Here is a 17,500-nt window from a genome sequence, read left to right as displayed (position 1 = left end):
CTGGAAAACCCTGTCCAGGTACACTTCCACCTGGAAAACCCTGTCCAGGTAGGCTACCACCTGGAAAACCCTGTCCAGGTACACTTCCACCTGGAAAACCCCGTCCAGGTACGCTACCGCCTGGAAAACCCTGTCCAGGTACACTTCCGCCTGGAAAACCCTGTCCAGGTACGCTTCCGCCTGGAAAACCCTGTCCAGGTACGCTTCCACCTGGAAAACCCCGTCCAGGTACGCTACCGCCTGGAAAACCCTGTCCAGGTACACTTCCGCCTGGAAAACCCTGTCCAGGTACGCTTCCGCCTGGAAAACCCTGTCCAGGTACGCTTCCGCCTGGAAAACCCTGTCCAGGTACGCTTCCACCTGGAAAACCCTGTCCAGGTACGCTTCCACCTGGAAAACCCTGTCCAGGTACACTTCCACCTGGAAAACCCTGTCCAGGTAGGCTACCGCCTGGAAAACCCTGTCCAGGTACGCTTCCGCCTGGAAAACCCTGTCCAGGTACACTTCCACCTGGAAAACCCTGTCCAGGTACACTTCCACCTGGAAAACCCTGTCCAGGTACACTTCCACCTGGAAAACCCTGTCCAGGTAGGCTACCGCCTGGAAAACCCTGTCCAGGTACACTTCCACCTGGAAAACCCTGTCCAGGTACACTTCCGCCTGGAAAACCCTGTCCAGGTACACTTCCACCTGGAAAACCCTGTCCAGGTACACTTCCACCTGGAAAACCCTGTCCAGGTAGGCTACCGCCTGGAAAACCCTGTCCAGGTACACTTCCACCTGGAAAACCCTGTCCAGGTACACTTCCACCTGGAAAACCCTGTCCAGGTACACTTCCACCTGGAAAACCCTGTCCAGGTAGGCTACCGCCTGGAAAACCCTGTCCAGGTACGCTTCCGCCTGGAAAACCCTGTCCAGGTACACTTCCACCTGGAAAACCCTGTCCAGGTACACTTCCACCTGGAAAACCCTGTCCAGGTACACTTCCACCTGGAAAACCCTGTCCAGGTAGGCTACCGCCTGGAAAACCCTGTCCAGGTACGCTTCCGCCTGGAAAACCCTGTCCAGGTACACTTCCACCTGGAAAACCCTGTCCAGGTACACTTCCACCTGGAAAACCCTGTCCAGGTAGGCTACCGCCTGGAAAACCCTGTCCAGGTACGCTTCCGCCTGGAAAACCCTGTCCAGGTACACTTCCACCTGGAAAACCCTGTCCAGGTACACTTCCACCTGGAAAACCCTGTCCAGGTACACTTCCACCTGGAAAACCCTGTCCAGGTAGGCTACCGCCTGGAAAACCCTGTCCAGGTACACTTCCACCTGGAAAACCCTGGAAAACCCTGTCCAGGTACACTTCCACCTGGAAAACCAACAGTAATCTTATTTTAATGAACTCCAGAAGCTCGTCTGGTTTCACTGAGAAAGTCAAACCTGAGAACAAACTAAATATAGAGCATGTTCCCTCCTGATGGGAAAACCCACTAATATATATATATATATATATGAATATACAGAGCAATCACCTTTTTTCCAGTCGTATAGTTCAGTGTTTTTCTACCTTTTGAGCCAAGACACACTTTTTTGTTTGTAAAACTCTGGAGTCACACCTCCACCAGAAAATGTTAAAAAGTTAAACTCTGCAGCCTCTATTAACAAAATAAAGTCTTTCTCATCAAAGTTTTATCAACAGGAATCCAGTAAATCCAGAAAGCAAGGACTTTTTTTAATAGTGCCTCCCTCAGTGTGAAACCTGGACCTGATGGATGAAGAGCTGAGATCCTGGTTTTCAAAAACTTCTCCATCACTGTCACTGACACAGTACTTTGATACAAGATGGTAGCAGGAGGTGGAGATGAACCACACTGACGTCTGTCACTTTACATTTCACCGGCAAAGTTCTGTGCTGCCCTCTAGTGGTGAAGAGTATTTATACAGGATTACTCTGCAACACACTGTCGCTGTGAGAGCAAAGGTTTTCTAGAACAAAATGTGAAATGTGATAATTTCCCTCGAGATCTGGAGGAAACAGCAGGTGAATGTGTCTCCGTGTCCCCAGGTGAGCGCTGTGAGGACCGGGGACGGACGTACCAGGACAGCTGCGCCAACCAGTGTCCTCGCAGCTGCGCCGACCTCTGGGAGCACGTGCAGTGTCTGCAGGGGGCGTGTCATCCAGGTCAGAGGTCGGGGGGGCGTCGTCGTTTTGGCTCTGATTTTAAGGCTCCTCCCACAAAAACAAATGTTGTATGAGTGTGTGTGTGGTTTGTCCTCTGGATGTGAATGGACCAGCAGTCTTTTCCCCTCGCTTGGTCGCCTGGAGCGCCGTCCTCCCGTCGTCCCGTCCTCCCATCCTCCCGTCCTCCCGTCCTCCCGTCCTCCCGTCCTCCCGTCCTCCCGTCGTCCCGTCCTCCTGTCGTCCCGTCGTCCCGTCCTCCCGTCCTCCCGTCCTCCCGTCCTCCTGTCCTCCTGTCCCACCGCTCTCCCCTCGTCCCTCAGGTTGCCGCTGTCCAGAGGGACGTCTGCTGCAGGATGGCCGCTGCGTGCCGCTGGCAGAGTGCCGCTGCGGCGTCCCGTCAGGCAACGGAACGCTGGAGTTCAGACCTAAAGAGGAGCTGGTGGTGGAGTGTAACACCTGGTGAGGACACTTCCTCTCTCCTCTTTCCTCTCCTCTCCTCTATCCTCTCCTCTATCCTCTCCTCTATCCTCTCCTCTATCCTCTTTCCTCTCCTCTCCTCTTTCCTCTCCTCTCTCCTCTCCTCTCTTCTTTCCTCTCCTCTCCTCTTTCCTCTTTCCTCTCCTCTATCCTCTTTCCTCTCCTCTATCCTCTCCTCTCTCCTCTCCTCTATCCTCTCCTCTATCCTCGCCTCTCTCCTCTTTCCTCTCCTCTATCCTCTCCTCTCTTCTTTCCTCTCCTCTCCTCTTTCCTCTCATCTATCCTCTCCTCTCTCCTCTATCCTCTCCTCTCTCCTCTCTCCTCTTTCCTCTCCTCTTTCCTCTTTCCTCTCCTCTTTCCTCTTTCCTCTCCTCTATCCTCTTTCCTCTCCTCTATCCTCTCCTCTTTCCTCTTTCCTCTCCTCTTTCCTCTCCTCTTTCCTCTCTCCTCTCCTCTATCCTCTTTCCTCTCCTCTATCCTCTTTCCTCTCCTCTATCCTCTTTCCTCTCCTCTTTCCTCTCCTCTTTCCTTTCCTCTCCTCTATCCTCTTCTCTTTCCTCTCCTCTATCCTCTTTCCTCTCCTCTTTCCTCTCCTCTTTCCTCTCCTCTCCACTTTCCTCTCTCCTCTTTCCTCTCCTCTCCTCTTTCCTCTATCCTCTATCCTCTCCTCTTTCCTCTCCTCTCTCCTCTCCTCTCCTCTCTCCTCTCCTCTCCTCTCCTCTCCTCTCCTCTATCCTCTCCTTTATCCTCTTTCCTCTCCTCTTTCCTCTCCTCTTTCCTTTCCTCTCCTCTTTCCTCTCCTCTATCCTCTTCTCTTTCCTCTCCTCTATCCTCTTTCCTCTCCTCTTTCCTCTCCTCTCCACTTTCCTCTCTCCTCTTTCCTCTCCTCTCCTCTTTCCTCTATCCTCTATCCTCTCCTCTTTCCTCTCCTCTCTCCTCTCCTCTCCTCTCCTCTCCTCTCCTCTCCTCTATCCTCTCCTTTATCCTCTTTCCTCTATCCTCTTTCCTCTCCTCTTTCCTCTATCCTCTCCTCTCTCCTCTTTCCTCTCATCTATCCTCTCCTCTCTCCTCTTTCCTCTATCCTCTTTCCTCTCCTCTATCCTCTCCTCTTTCCTCTCATCTATCCTCTCCTCTTTCCTCTCATCTATCCTCTCCTCTTTCCTCTCCTCTATCCTCTCCTCTATCCTCTTTCCTCTATCCTCTTTCCTCTCCTCTATCCTCTTTCCTCTATCCTCTTTCCTCTCCTCTATCTTCTTTCCTCTATCTTCTTTCCTCTCCTCTTTCCTCTATCCTCTTTCCTCTCCTCTTTCCTCTATCCTCTATCCTCTCCTTTATCCTCTTTCCTCTCCTCTCCTCTCTCCTCTTTCCTCTCCTCTCCTCTTTCCTCTCCTCTCTACGCCCCCGTCCTCTCAGGGTGTGGCGAACCACACCTCTCATCCTCCCTTCCTTCCCCCCTGCAGTGAGTGTGAGAACGGCACCCTGCTGTGCGGCGAGCTGCCTTGCCCGCTGTACCAGCCCTGGGCGGCGTGGAGCGCCTGCTCCGCCTCCTGTGGGCGTGGCCTGACCACCAGGACACGCCTCTGCCGGCAGGCGGTGGGCGGTCCTCCCTGCGGAGCCACGGCGCAGACGGAAGGCTGCGAGCTGCCGCCGTGTCCAGGTCTGACGGGGAGTTTCACTTTTATCAAGCTTTTCCTCGTCTGGGACCAATTTCCCGCTTAAACTTTCACTTCACTGCGTTTTCTCCCACTTTTATCCACAACCTTTGCCGCTTTACGTCTCTGAGGCTTTAAGCGTCGACGTCCACGTTACGTAATCCCCTCCTGTCTCGCGGCGCAGCGGCCTGTTTGCTGAGCGGCTGGTCCGCCTGGACCGACTGCAGCGCCTCGTGTGGCGGCGGCTCGGCGCTGCGGAACAAGACGGTGCTGCGGGAGGCGGAACCGGGGGGAACGCCTTGTGTGGGACCGCTGGAACAACACACTGTGTGCAACACCAACAGCTGCCTGCCTGGTGACACACACACACACACACGCGCACACACACACACACACACACACACAATCAACACACACACACACACACACACACGCACACACTCTCACACACAGACAATCAACAAACACAATCAACACACGCACGCACACACACACACACACACACACTCATACAACACACACACACACACACACACTTGTACAACACACTCACACACTCATGCAACACACACATACTCACACACACAATCAACACACACACACACATACAACACACACATACAAAACACACACACACGCACACACACACAGACACACTCTCACACACATTTATACAGAAATACGGTGGTTTGCAAACTCTTAATGAGACAATGTGTGTGTGTGTGTGTGTGTGTGTGTGTGTGTGTGTGTGTGTGTGTGTGTGTGTGTGTGTGTGTGTGTGTGTGTGTGTGTGTGTGTGTGTGTGTGTGTGTTGCAGAGTGTCCCGGCAGTCAGGTGTTCAGCACCTGCTCTACATCATGTCCGTACACCTGCGAGGACCTTTGGCCACACACTCAGTGTTTACCTGGACCCTGCACACCTGGCTGCACCTGCCCTCCTGGACAGGTGTGTGTGTGTGTGTGTGTGTGTGTGTGTGTGTGTGTGTGTGTGTGTGTGTGTGTGTGTGTGTGTGTGTGTGTATGTGTGTGTGTGTGTGTGTGTGTGTGTGTGTGTGTGTGTGTGTGTGTGTGTGTGTGTGTGTGTGTGTGTGTGTGTGTGTGTATATGTGTGTGTATATGTGTGTGTGTGTGTGTGTGTGTGTCACAGTATAACTCCTCCCCCTGGTGTTTGTCCTGCAGGTCTTGTGGGCTGGTTCCTGTGTGTCTCCTGCAGACTGTCCCTGCTCGCCGCTCTCTTTACCCTCCAGCCTCCACAACTGGACCGTCAGTGTGGAGAACGTCACTCTGCTGCCACCGGGGACCGTCGTCCCACACCTCTGTAACACCTGGTAACACACTCCTGCAACACACTGCTGTAACACACTGCTGTAACACACTCCTGTAACACTCTCCAGTAACACTCTCCAGTAACACGCCCCTGGTACTACACACTCCTGTAACACACTCCTGTAACACACTCCTGTAACACACTGCTATAACACTCTCCTGTAACACTCTCCAGTAACACGCCCCTGGTACTACACACTCCTGTAACACACTCCTGTAACACACTCCTGTAGCACACTGCTGTAACACTCTCCTGTAACACTCTCCAGTAACACACTGCTGTAACACTCTCCTGTAACACTCTCCAGTAACACACCCCAGGTACTACACACTCCTGGTAACACTCTCCAGTAACACGCCCCTGGTACTACACACTCCTGTAACACACTCCTGTAACACACTGCTGTAACACTCTCCTGTAACACTCTCCAGTAACACGCCCCTGGTACTACACACTCCTGTAACACACTCCTGTAACACACTGCTGTAACACACCCCAGGTACTACACACTCCTGGTAACACACTCCTGGTAACACACTCCAGTAACACACCCCAGGTACTACACACTCCTGGTAACACACTCCTGGTAACACACTCCTGTAACACACTCCTGTAACACACTGCTGTAACACTCTCCTGTAACACTCTCCAGTAACACACCCCAGGTACTACACACTCCTGGTAACACACTCCAGTGACACGCCCCTGGTACTCCACACTGAATCAAGCAGCTGTCGCACTGTGAACACACGAACCCTCTGATTGTGATTCTGGCGCGACGACGGAGCTTTAATTGAGTAACGGCGGAGGATTTGTTGGGCGAAGCAGCAGGCTGGCCCTACGCCTCGTCGCCGCGCCACGCTGACTGATGGTGTTCAGGTCAGTAATGAGGAGAATGTGGTTTACCAGGACGGCCATGCTGCTTTCCCAGCAGCTCCATGTTGATTCCTTCAGAGGGACTCTCGGGAGCCGAGGCGCCGTGCGGTTCAAAGACCAAGAACAACTCTCAGAATTAAAAAAACAAAACAAAACAAAGACCAGGATTAACCAGAATAATAAGGGATATCAGGACAGACGGGAGGATTAACACACACAAGGCAGAACTGGGCCAGTTACTATGTGGGAAATTCCCACTTCCAATTGGGGGACTTTTGCATGAAAACCTTTATTTTTCATCATTGTACATTTAAACGAACACTGATGTTGACGTTCCTCTTTACACACGTTCAATACTGAACCTTCTTCTGTAATAAATCAACCTCACTGGAGACGAAGCCGAAACAATCTCTTGTTCTGTGTCCGTGTAACTGAAAACTCTCTCCTCCGTCATGGAACCGTGTCCAGCGTGTGCCGAGACGGGGCGTTCCACTGCACCGAGCAGCTCTGCGACGGTGAGAAAAGTCTCCGCCTGTCGGCCATCTTTGTTCCCCAGAGGTCGGAGGTCGGCGGCCCGGTGAACCCCTGCAGGCTGAACGTGACATGACGGAGGTCCTGGTTCCGGTTCCGGTCACTGCTAGCGCTCCTCTCCTGCCCCTCCCCCGTCTGAAAACCTCCGTCACACTCACTGAAGTTATTTGTAAAAGTGCATTAATAAGCCGTCGAGTCTCGCTGTCTTATATTTTACATTCTAACCAGAAAGACTGACATGTTGTTTAATTCAGTGTATCAAAATTCATAGACTTCAGTTCCAGTCTATGTTTGTGTGATAATTTGACAATAAATCTTAAATGGATTTAATATAATTTTATACATTTTGGTAATAATAATAATGATGATGATAATAATAATAATAATATCAAGTGGATCCGTTGGGTTTTTCTCTTTTCTCTGTTAGAAGCACCCAGAAATGACTGTTAGATTTGGTGTTATGTAAATAAAGTTGAATTGAATTAATAATAATAGATCTTATTTGCGGCACATTTTACATTTAATCAATCTCAATGTTAAAACTGAACAGATAAAATTGAGACGTTAAAGTAAAAAATGACACATTTTGGTGGCATATTCTTTCTCATTGACGTTTATTTAGATGTTAAAGGTGTCGAATTATTTAATCGTTAGAGAATTAACCAAATAATTTCAGTTGTTCATCTAGTCTGGCGTTTTTTCTTTTCTTTTAATATATATAACAGAAAACAAAACGGCAATTAAAGTGTGTCTGTTCATTTTCATTGATTTGCAATTTATTTATATTTTTTGGCGCATATTTGCATTAAATGGATTGACGTCATTTTACAAGTTTTAAATGTCCTGGATTACAGAGCAGCAGTACAAGGAGCTTGATGTGTTTGGATGACTTAGCCCCGCCCCCTGTCCCCTGTCCCCCTGTCCCCCTGTCCCCTGCAGTGGACTGCCAGTGGTCTGGGTGGTCCTCCTGGACGTCCTGCTCCTCCAGCTGTGGTTCTGGTCTCCAGACCTCCAGCAGAGTCGTCCTGCGCTCCGCCCGCTACGCCGGCGCCCCCTGCAGGGGCCCTGAGCACCGCACCATGGTCTGCACCTCCCCCGACTGTGGTGAGGCTCCACACTGTCCATACCGTCCATACTGTCCACACTGTCCACACTGTCCACACTGTCCACACCATCCACACCATCCACACCGTCCATACCGTCCATACCGTCCATACTGTCCACACTGTCCACACCGTCCACACTGTCCATACTGTCCATACTGTCCACACCGTCCATACTGTCCACACTGTCCATACTGTTAACGCTGTCCACACTGTCCATACTGTCCACATTGTCCACACTGTCCACACCGTCCATACTGTCCACACTGTCCATACTGTTAACGCTGTCCATACTGTTCATACTGTCCACACCGTCCATACTGTCCACACTGTCCACACTGTCCACACCGTCCATACTGTCCACACTGTCCACACCGTCCATACTGTCCACACTGTCCATACTGTTAACGTTGTCCATACTGTTCATACTGTCCACACTGTCCATACTGTCCACACCGTCCATACTGTCCACACTGTCCACACCATCCATACTGTCCACACTGTCCACACCGTCCATACTGTCCACACTGTCCATACTGTTAACGTTGTCCATACTGTCCATACTGTCCACACTGTCCACACCATCCATACTGTCCACACTGTCCACACTGTCCATACCGTCCACACCGTCCATACTGTCCACACTGTCCACACCATCCATACTGTCCACACTGTCCACACTGTCCATACCGTCCACACCGTCCATACTGTCCACACTGTCCACACCATCCATACTGTCCACACTGTCCACACTGTCCATACCGTCCACACCGTCCACACTGTCCACACCATCCATACTGTCCACACTGTCCACACCGTCCATACTGTCCACACTGTCCACACTGTCCATGCTGTCCACACTGTCCTCAACTGGAAACTGCCTGGTGGCTCATCCAATACGTTTGTGTGAAATATTCCTGAATAAAAGATCACAGCTGGAAGAAAAAGTATTTATCAGTAAATATCTTAAGAATAAGTTACTGTGGATACATTATTGGGAATACATTACTGCACTAAGTTACTTGGAGAAAGTAACTGGTACTAAGTTACCAAGTTTCGTCTTTTAAAATGTTTCTACAACCAGACGCCTGAAGCTCTTCAGTCTTTTCATTAAACCAGTGTTTGTCTCCCAGAGTGTCCTGCTGGGGAGCAGTGGAGGAGGAGACGCACCTCGGAGGAGGAGGAGGAGCAGGAGGAGGAGGAGGAGGAGCTCCGGCCCTGTGAGAGGAGCTGTGAGGACATCTACTCCTCCTCCTCCTCCTCTCCTGCCAACTGCAGCCGCTCCGCCCAGGGCTGCACCTGCCAGGGGGGGCGCTACCGAGGCCCGGGGGGGGCCTGCATCATCCCTGCTGTCTGTCCCTGCTATGACCGGGACACCAAGCACCAGGTACACACACACACACACACACACACACACACACACACACACACACACACACACACACACACACACTCTCACTCACTCACTCACTCACACACCTTGTCTCCATTGTGCCGGGTGTTGTTGCCGCTGTGCTCCATCACAGCTGACTGACGGGGCTCCGGGGCCTCGTGGCCCCTCAATGCCTCCGGGGCCTGCAGCCTCATCCATTATGCAGCAGGCGCAGCAGAAAGCCCCCACCCCCCTCCCCCCCCCCCCCCCTCCCCCCCCCCCCCCCCCCCTCCCCCCCCCTTCGGTCCGCAACCGCCGAACCGGCCCGCAATTATTCATGACGGAGGAATATTACAGGATTATGGGAATTAATCATAGACCGACAAGTGGCTGGAGTGGCCTCCATCTCCTCGTCCTCCATCTCCTCCTCCACCTCCATCTCCTCCTCCTCCACCTCCACCTCCTCGTCGTCCTCCTCCTCCTCCTCCTCCTCCACCTCCACCTCCTCGTCGTCCTCCTCCTCCTCCTCCTCCTCCTCTTCCTCCACCGCATCGTTCTCTCTTCACTGTTTCTCACTAATCCCTCAAGTGTTTCCTCCTCCTGCCCGTCTCTCTCTCTCTCTCTCTCTCTCTCTCTCTCTCTCTCTCTCTCTCTCTCTGTCTCTCTCTCTCTCTCTCTCTCTCTCTCTCGTTCTGTCCGTCAGCTGTTCATGACAGATGTAAAGACCCTCGCCGGTTTCTGATGAGCCTCATGACGTGTGTGTGTGTGTGTGTGTGTGTGTGTGTGTGTGTGTGTGTGTGTGTGTGTGTGTGTGTGTGTGTGTGTGTGTGTGTGTGTGTGTGTGTGTGTGTGTGTGTGTGTGTGTGTGTGTGTGTGTGTGTGTGTGTGTGTGTGTGTGTGCGCGCCAGGCCGGATCGGAGTGGGAGGACGGCTGTCTGACCTGCAGCTGTGTGAACGGGAGGAAAACGTGTCGACTGAACTGCTCTTCACTCACCTGTGACGAGGTGACACACACACACACACACACACACACACACACACACACACACACACACACACACACACACACACACACACACACACACACACACACAACACACACACACACAGTCGTGTGTGTGGTTTGATGATGAGAATAAAAAACAAGGAACGGCACCAACTCACATGACAACTACAGTTTTCAACGTTTCCATGTATCTGATGACTTTTTCACAACGTTGCCGTGGAAACGTGAAACTTTCTGAAAGGGAAAATGTGAAAACGGAGCGTTTTGAGTTCAAATGTCTGGTCAGTGCAGCAGGCTGGGACGTCTTCCTCCACTGGGACGTCTTCCTCCACTGGGACGTCTTCCTCCACTAGGACGTCTTCCTCCACTGGGACGTCTTCCTCCACTGGGACGTCTTCCTCCACTGGGACGTCTTCCTCCACTAGGACGTCTTCCTCCACTGAGACATCGTCTCTCCACTGGGACGTCTTCCTCCACTGGGACGTCTTCCTCCACTGGGACGTCTTCCTCCACTGAGACATCGTCTCTCCACTGGGACGTCTTCCTCACTGAGACATCGTCTCTCCACTGGGACGTCTTCCTCCATTGAGACATCGTCTCTCCACTGGGATGTCCACTTCCACGTCTTCCACTGGGACATCCACCTCCACTGAGACGTCCACTTCCACTAGGACATCCACCTCCACTGGGACGTCTTCCTCCACTAAGACGTCCACCTCCACTGAGACGTCTTCCTCCACTAGGACGTCCACCTCCACTGGGACGTCCACCTCCACTGGGATGTCCACTTCCACTGGGACGTCCACTTCCACTGGTACGTTCCATTTCCACTGGGACGTCCTCCTCCACTGGGACGTCCACTTCCACTGGGATGTCTTCCTCCACTGGGACATGTTCCTCCACTGGGACGTCCACTTCCACTGGGACGTCTTCCTCCACAGGGACGTCCTCCTCCACCCAGTGGAGGACTTAAGACGGTGGTTGTCCAGCAGCTCACACTAACATTACTTCTTCTGCTGGGTAAAAGACGTCTCGGCACGCGGGGACACGTCTCGGCGGTCAGGTGACCTTCAGTCCCTGAAGGGAAGCAGCTTCGTCCCGTCAGTTATCGGTTCTCCTGCCGGAGAGACGAGCGTCTCCACTGAGAGGCCCGGTGAGACGTGACGGTCCGTCCAGGCCTGTCCTCCCGGGAGGGATGAGGTTCAACGCCGACGACGTCCCGGCGTCTCAGTTCCTCAGCGCTAGCGAGGGAATCGCCGCGCGTGGGACGCTCTCTGAACGTGTCCGGCTGGATCGATACCTGGTCCTCCCACGACCTCTGGAACACAACTTCAGTCTGACGCTCTGGAAGGAAAGGAGGCAGCGGAGGCAAGGCAGGGAAACTTTGCAGTCAGTTTGAAAGAAACATAGTTTTAGTCCCGCAGTGTGACTGTCAGTCTGCTCTTCCTCTCAATTAAGGTTCTTTGTACAGCCTGAGGCCCAGAAAACCTGAGATGACTTTCATCTTCCTGAACACAGAGGACAGTTTGTCTCCTGCGTTAAGAAAGACCTGGATGGCACAAGACCTCTGAGGACCTTTAGCCTGCGATATTCCTGGAACGTGCAAGAATGGACAAAAACTGCAAATAAGATAAAAGACATTATTTTCTATGTTTCTCCTCACAAGACAATTGAAACATCTGTCTTTTGTCTTTCACATCGATAGTGAAGAATCTCTTTACTATCATTAATCTCCTGTTTACCTGCTGATTGATTCATGACGTCATGAAATATTTGCTGGTAGTAGAAGTACGATTCTCCGCGGTATCGGACGCTGGTGCTGGTATCGGACATTGATGCCGATATCGGACATTGATGCCGATATCGGACGCTGGTGTCGGTATCGGACGCCGGTGCCGGTATCGGACGCCGGTGCCGGTATCGGACACTACTGCCGATATCAGACTCTGGTGCCGGTATCGGACATTGATGCCGATATCGGACATTGATGCCGATATCGGACGCTGGTGTCGGTATCGGACGCCGGTGCCGGTATCGGACACTACTGCCAATATCAGACTCTGGTTACGATATCGGACACCGGTGTTGGTATCCCCGGTATCGGACTCTGGTGCCGGTATCGGACTCTGGTGCCGGTATCGGACACTTGTGCCGATATCGGACTCTGGTGCCGGTATCGGTGCGTCCCTCTTGCAGAAATAATCATGAAGCGGGTTGAAAGTGTTGTTCTTTGTGGAACGGTCCCGGAGGTTAGCAGTGGAGCTGCAGTCGTCGTGTTCAGACTCTTTAATGTCGGTGCAGATTTCCCACTGTGGAGTTAAAGTTTGGGGAAAGTCTCGGTGGAAAAGCCTCGGCGAGATGGATTTACACCTCCAGCTCGCCGACGCTCGAATAAAGGCTAAGGGTAAAAATAAATTCTGCTGACATCTAGCTCTTTAAAGGGGAGGCAGATTTCACAGCGAGCTCCTCGGAGCAGACGGCCTCCCCGGCGGGTCCACCTGTGGTGGTGGTGGGGGTGGGGGGTGGGGGGGGGGGGGGGTGGAGGGGGGGGTGCTGCTAAGTTCTGCCTCGGTGAGAGCACTTCTTACAGCGGCCGCTTTGAAAAGGTCATTAAATGCTCGGCGTCGCCACGCTGGGAGTCGGTTACTGTCAGTGCTCTCAGTTCTGGGTCAACTTCAAAGTAGAGACGCTTTGATCCTGCCTCTTTAAAGGACGAGTGCTAACCTTCACATACCGACCATAGCAGTACTCCAGTACTTTAAAATGGCCTAAAGGCTCATTTATCTTCCATATGCAGGTGATATGCTCAGGCTGAGTTGTTATGAACCACCTCCACCTCCTCTGTTGGCGCTACGTCACCTCCGTCAGCCTACAGTAGCGTCTCTCTCCACTCTGCGCTATGCTAACGTAGCCTGTAGACTGAGGGACCGAGCTGGAGAGGATCAGTCACTTTGATCAGGTTTAGCATGTAGCATCGCTGGTGTATGAGCCTGAAACTCTTTAGCATGTAGCATGTAGCATCGCTGGTGTGTGAGCTCTGAGACTCTGTAGCATGTAGCATCGCTGGTGTATGAGCCTGAAACTCTTTAGCATGTAGCATTGCTGGTGTGTGAGCTCTGAGACTCTGTAGCATGTAGCATGTAGCACGGCACAGAGTTACCTGCTGAGCAGTTAAACTACTGAGCGCCATCAGGCTAGCTCTGCTGGTGATGAAGTTGCTGGTGTCGAAGTTGCTGGTGTCGAAGTTGCTGGTGATGAAGTTGCTGGTGTCGAAGTTGCTGGTGTCGAAGTTGCTGGTGATGAAGTTGCTGCTGTTGAAGTTGCTGATGTTGAATTTGCTGGTGATGAAGTTGCTGGTGATGAAGTTGCTGGTGATGAAGTTGCTGCTGTTGAAGTTGCTGATGTTGAAGTTGCTGATGATGAAGTTGCTGGTGATGAAGTTGCTGCTGTTGAAGTTGCTGATGTTGAAGTTGCTGATGATGAAGTTGCTGGTGATGAAGTTGCTGCTGTTGAAGTTGCTGATGTTGAAGTTGCTGATGATGAAGTTGCTGGTGATGAAGTTGCTGCTGTTGAAGTTGCTGATGTTGAAGTTGCTGGTGATGTACCAACTGTCTTTCTACTCCTCCTGATATTTTGATCATAATTTACAGTTTTTCTTTCTCCTGTCATTCACATTAATACCAAAGAATCTCCAAACCGCCAACGTTGCTCGTCCTCTCTCGTCGTCACGCAACTCCCCCAGGAAAGATTTTTCCATATCTCCTCCCCCTCCTCCTCCCCCTCCTCCTCCAGGTGAGGTATCTTCTGTTCTTTCATGGACGATGTTTTCCTCTCAAACCCTTTCTTTCTTTTTTTAACCCGACAACAGACACAACAACAAAATCGACCCAAATCCCCGTTTCGCAGCTTTTCTCCTGCTGCTTCAGAGCCTGTAGAGGAGTGGGTGTGCCCCCCCCCCCCCCCCCCCCCCCCCCGAGGTGAGCCCAGGATGCTTCACGCTGGCTATTCTCAGAGCCTGACATCACAGGACGCTTCCTCTGGATCCTGGACGTTTCCTCCTTCTGGCTGCGTCACGTCTCCTTTTGACCTTCATGTCCCGCTGGTTGTTTTGTGTTTCGTCCTTTTATCGTCCCCAAGAAGAAGAAGAAGGGGGACATGTGACGTGGACGTAGTGATTAGTGTCGAGTCTCAACTTAATTCATGCTGCTGCAGATCTACGTCACTGGATTTCAGTGACTTTTACCTCAATCTGCCTGAAATGTCAGTTTCCTGGTCGTGGATCTCCCCCAGGACCGTCAAGCCCAGGTTCACCCCGACTGCTGGAACAGTGCCAGAAGAAACTTTCCCTCCAAAGTTTTACGTCTAAACTTCTGTATTTTCACAAAACAAAAACAATTAGTGTGAAAAAATAACTCCAGTCTCAACGTGAAGCCCAAAACTTCCCCCAGCAGTTGCATTCTGGGTAATTTTATAATCCCACCCCGACGACATGGCTCTGAGGGTGGAGGAGCAGGAAGTCATTCCTGTGAAAACGCTTCAGTCACCAAAATAAAAGCCGGTCCCAGTCAGGTGAAGTGTTGGAGGCTAAAGAGAGACGACGGTGTTTTCCAGGGCGAGGTGAAGGTGGAGGAGCCCGGCCGCTGCTGCCCCGTCTGCAGGAAGAGCTTTCCAGGTGGGTGCAGAGACCACACCTTCATTCATTCATTCATTCATTCATTCATTCATTCATTCAGTCAGTCAGTCAGTCAGTCAGTCAGTCAGTCAGTCAGTCAGTCAGTCAGTCATTCATCACATTGTAGCTGCAGACAAAGTCTCCACAGATAAATGGTACAAAAGCATCTTTTCTTGAGGATGAATGTTTTTCGTACGTGACTAAAAGGAACATTTAGAAAGGAGGTTCAGAGGTTTTGACAGGTAGTTTGACGGAAGCGTTTCAGACCAGGTCTGAATCACGTCTTCACCGTGTCTGAAGGACAAAGTTCCAGAAGAACCTTAATGCACCTTCATGGCTTCGGCCGCCGCTGGTGGTCATGTTGTGATGGTTCTGGTTCCCTCTGGACCTGCTGGCGGCTCCTGGAGGAAAAAGCTTTGTAGCCAGACTGAAGAGTTCCTTTGTGTCAGAGACATTGTTGGGATTTAATCCTTCACATGTTGAGACACAAAAGTCGCCTTTTATCATTTTTCCCCCCAAATCCTCAAATATTCTAACTGGAGCTTCTCATTAACCTCCTTTGTCTGTTTCTTCTCCTCCTCCTCCTCCTCCCTCCTCCCTCCTCCCTCCTCCTCTTCTTCTCCTCCCTCCTCCCTCCTCCTCTTCGTCCTCCTCCCTCCTCCTCTTCGCCCTCCTCCCTCCTCCCTCCTCCCTCCTCCCTCCTCCCTCCTCCTCTTCGTCCTCCTCCCTCCTCCCTCCTCCTCTTCGCCCTCCTCCCTCCTCCCTCCTCCTCTTCATCCTCCTCCCTCCTCCCTCCTCCCTCCTCCTCTTCCTCCTCCAGCAGGCGAGCCGGCGGCCGAGTGTCGCCGCTACGTGGAGGTGAGGAACATCACCAAGGGAGACTGTCGCCTGGACAACGTGGAGGTCGGCTTCTGCAGGGGACGCTGTCTGTCCAGGACCGACGTCACGCTGGAGGTACGGCCAGCAGGGGGGCGCCAGGAGTGATGCTGGAGACGTGGTCCTCCAGGGAGACGTGGTCCTCTAAGGAGACCTCGTCCTCTGGGGAGACAGGGTTCTCCTCCGAGGAGACGTGGTCCTTCAGGGAGACGTCGTCCTCCGAGGAGACGCGGTCCTCCTCCGAGGAGACGCGGTCCTCTTCCGAGGAGACGCGGTCCTCCTCCGAGGAGACGTCGTCCTCCACTGAGGAGACGTCGTCCTCCTCCGAGGAGACGTCGTCCTCCTCCGAGGAGACGCGGTCCTCCTCCGAGGAGACGCGGTCCTCTTCCGAGGAGACGCCGTCCTCCTCCGAGGAGACGCGGTCCTCCTCCGAGGAGACGCGGTCCTCCACCGAGGAGACGCGGTCCTCCACCGAGGAGACGCGGTCCTCCTCCGAGGAGACGCGGTCCTCCACCGAGGAGACGCGGTCCTCCACCGAGGAGACGTCCTCCTCCGAGGAGACGTGGTCGTCTTCCGAGGAGACGTTGTCCTCCACTGAGGAGACGTGGTTCTCCTCCGAGGAGACGTGGTCCTCCTCCGAGGAGACGTGGTCCTCCTCCGAGGAGACGTCCTCCTCCGAGGAGACGTGGTCCTCCTCCGAGGAGACGTGGTCCTCCACCGAGGAGACGTCCTCCTCCGAGGAGACGTGGTCCTCCTCCGAGGAGACGTGGTCCTCTTCCGAGGAGACGTGGTCCTCCTCCGAGGAGACGTGGTCCTCTTCCGAGGAGACGTCCTCCTCCGAGGAGACGTGGTCCTCCTCCGAGGAGACGTCCTCCTCCGAGGAGACGTGGTCCTCCTCCGAGGAGACGTGGTCCTCTTCCGAGGAGACGTGGTCCTCCTCCGAGGAGACGTGGTCCTCCTCCGAGGAGACGTGGTCCTCTTCCGAGGAGACGTCCTCCTCCGAGGAGACGTGGTCCTCCTCCGAGGAGACGTGGTCCTCCTCCGAGGAGACGCGGTCCTCCCTCCGAGGAGACGCGGTCCTCCTCCGAGGAGACGTGGTCCTCCACCGAGGAGACGTCCTCCTCCGAGGAGACGTGGTCCTCCTCCGAGGAGACGTGGTCCTCCTCCGAGGAGACGTGGTCCTCCACCGAGGAGACGTCCTCCTCCGAGGAGACGTGGTCCTCCTCCGAGGAGACGTGGTCCTCTTCCGAGGAGACGTGGTTCTCCTCCGAGGAGACGTGGTCCTCTTCCGAGGAGACGTGGTCCTCTTCCGAGGAGACGTGGTTCTCCTCCGAGGAGACGTGGTCACGAATCGTTTGGTCGTCATGTCAGTTAGCAAAGCAGCTAATCCTGCGCCGCCATGCAGGATTCATCCCGTCGGCTTTTAAGCAAAGAGT

General features: G+C 53.0%; 1 protein-coding gene across 1 annotated transcript in view; it reads left to right on the top strand.

Annotated features, from left to right (window-relative positions):
- LOC308143917 (SCO-spondin-like) overlaps window positions 1-16,172 on the top strand; it is a gene marked incomplete at both ends in the record, with an annotated part of 83,966 nt that extends 67,794 nt beyond the window's left edge. Inside the window, 13 exon segments of the mRNA XM_080514860.1 lie at window positions 2,057-2,173; window positions 2,494-2,632; window positions 4,111-4,307; window positions 4,487-4,657; window positions 5,120-5,247; window positions 5,481-5,629; window positions 6,973-7,019; window positions 7,975-8,139; window positions 9,272-9,315; window positions 9,358-9,525; window positions 10,419-10,514; window positions 15,128-15,188; window positions 16,012-16,172. Of these exon segments, the coding sequence (XP_080370986.1) occupies window positions 2,057-2,173; window positions 2,494-2,632; window positions 4,111-4,307; window positions 4,487-4,657; window positions 5,120-5,247; window positions 5,481-5,629; window positions 6,973-7,019; window positions 7,975-8,139; window positions 9,272-9,315; window positions 9,358-9,525; window positions 10,419-10,514; window positions 15,128-15,188; window positions 16,012-16,172 (1,643 nt within the window).
- Between the last annotated feature and the right edge of the window lie 1,328 nt (window positions 16,173-17,500).

This window comes from Blennius ocellaris (assembly GCF_963422515.1).
Source record: "Blennius ocellaris genome assembly, chromosome: 19".
Taxonomy (NCBI): domain Eukaryota; kingdom Metazoa; phylum Chordata; class Actinopteri; order Blenniiformes; family Blenniidae; genus Blennius; species Blennius ocellaris.
This window is presented reverse-complemented; position numbering and strand designations above follow the sequence as displayed.